The 1,484-nt window shown below is 33.2% G+C and overlaps 2 protein-coding genes across 2 annotated transcripts in view; one reads left to right on the top strand and one right to left on the bottom strand.

The window, feature by feature from the left end:
- Nucleotides 1-1,484, top strand: part of LOC111687896 (protein jim lovell) — a 237,561-nt gene that overhangs the window by 82,899 nt on the left and 153,178 nt on the right. The window lies entirely within an intron of this gene.
- On the bottom strand, nucleotides 124-1,160 carry LOC111690100 (the record flags this gene model as incomplete). Its single annotated transcript, XM_046955803.1, has 3 exons — nucleotides 124-527; nucleotides 592-862; nucleotides 923-1,160. Coding segments are annotated over 3 exons (678 nt in total), but the record flags the coding sequence as incomplete, so codon positions are not given.

Here is a 1,484-nt window from a genome sequence, read left to right as displayed (position 1 = left end):
GTTCTAGTTCAGTTCTAGTTCAGTTCTAGTTCAGTTCTAGTTCAGTTCTAGTTCAGTTCTAGTTCAGTTCTAGTTCAGTTCTAGTTCAGTTCTAGTTAAGTTCTAATTTAATTCTAGTTTTAGTTTATGCTTATCATATCAACTGCACTTTGATGATGATAAAAATGTTAATTAAAATTTATTTAAATTATTAAAAAAAATAGAAGAATGGCATGAATAAATCGAATTAAAACAAAGATGATTGAATAAATAAATAAATAAATAAATAAATAAATAAATAAATACTAATAAATAAGAATTTATGAATAACATTCAGAATTCCCGGATCTTCTCCAAACTAGTTGTATTTTCTCCCCTCTTAAAGTCTTCTCACTGAATGACGCTTCCTTCTCACAACATTTTCATCATAGTCTTCTATATCATCATCACCCTCGTCAATTTCGACATCGGTGGGGCGCACTGGATAACCCTGTTCAGGTTTAACAATTTTAATGCCCTTATCGCCAAATAACAGGCAATCAAAATTTCTAATAAAAAGTGAAACAAAAATTGCATTAAAATGTTCTTTTCGAAATATTTTTTAAATCTTACCTCTCAAACAATTCAAAGCCCTGGAATGAGCCCGACATACCCATACAAACATGCATATTACGGCCAATAAACCAAATATCATGAAATTGTATACAGGCCTGGGCGAAACCAAAACGGGGAGGTCTAAAACAAAATGGTGGAGGATTCTGACCCGATACTTTGCGTTTAAACCAAACATTATTATTAACACGCATTCTTAATTCAAAAGAGAACTCTTCGGGACGATAGACCACCTCGGTGCAGGAGTTCATGCCAATAACTGATAACAAACCTTTAAAGAAAGAAATATTAAATCAATTGAAGATAATTCGTAAATTAGGATTATTCTTACCTGCACAACATTTACACACACCCTTGTCACAGGTGCAGGGTATACGACTTATCAAGGAATTGAAGGTTATATTGGGTAATTTTATTTGTCGGGCCTCTTCCTCTAGTCTCAGCAGATTTAAACGGTGATTTAGTAGAGCCAATTGTTTGGTAGCTTCATATGCTATATCTTCACTGGGTGCTGAGGGATCTTCATACACTGAAAAGTGATTAATTGATGGAATGTGTTTGTTAGCGTGATTTTAGAGATGAGAAATTATTCGTATATATGTCACAAGATGGGGGTTTTATGAAAGTAATTAGACATGATAATTTCTGTTAGTAAAGGAATAGGAAACCATTTTACCAATAGAACACAACTAGAACAGAACTAAAATAAAACAAGAACAAGACTGGAACCAAACTAAAACCGAACTAGAACAGAACTAGAACTAGAACAGAACTAGAATAGAACGAAAACAGAACTAGAACAGAACTAGAACAGAACTAGAACAGAACTAGAGCAGAACTAGAACAGAACTAGAACAGAACTAGAACAGAACTAGAACAGAACTAGAACAGAA

This window comes from Lucilia cuprina, chromosome 6 (assembly GCF_022045245.1).
Source record: "Lucilia cuprina isolate Lc7/37 chromosome 6, ASM2204524v1, whole genome shotgun sequence".
Classification (NCBI taxonomy): domain Eukaryota; kingdom Metazoa; phylum Arthropoda; class Insecta; order Diptera; family Calliphoridae; genus Lucilia; species Lucilia cuprina.
This window is presented reverse-complemented; position numbering and strand designations above follow the sequence as displayed.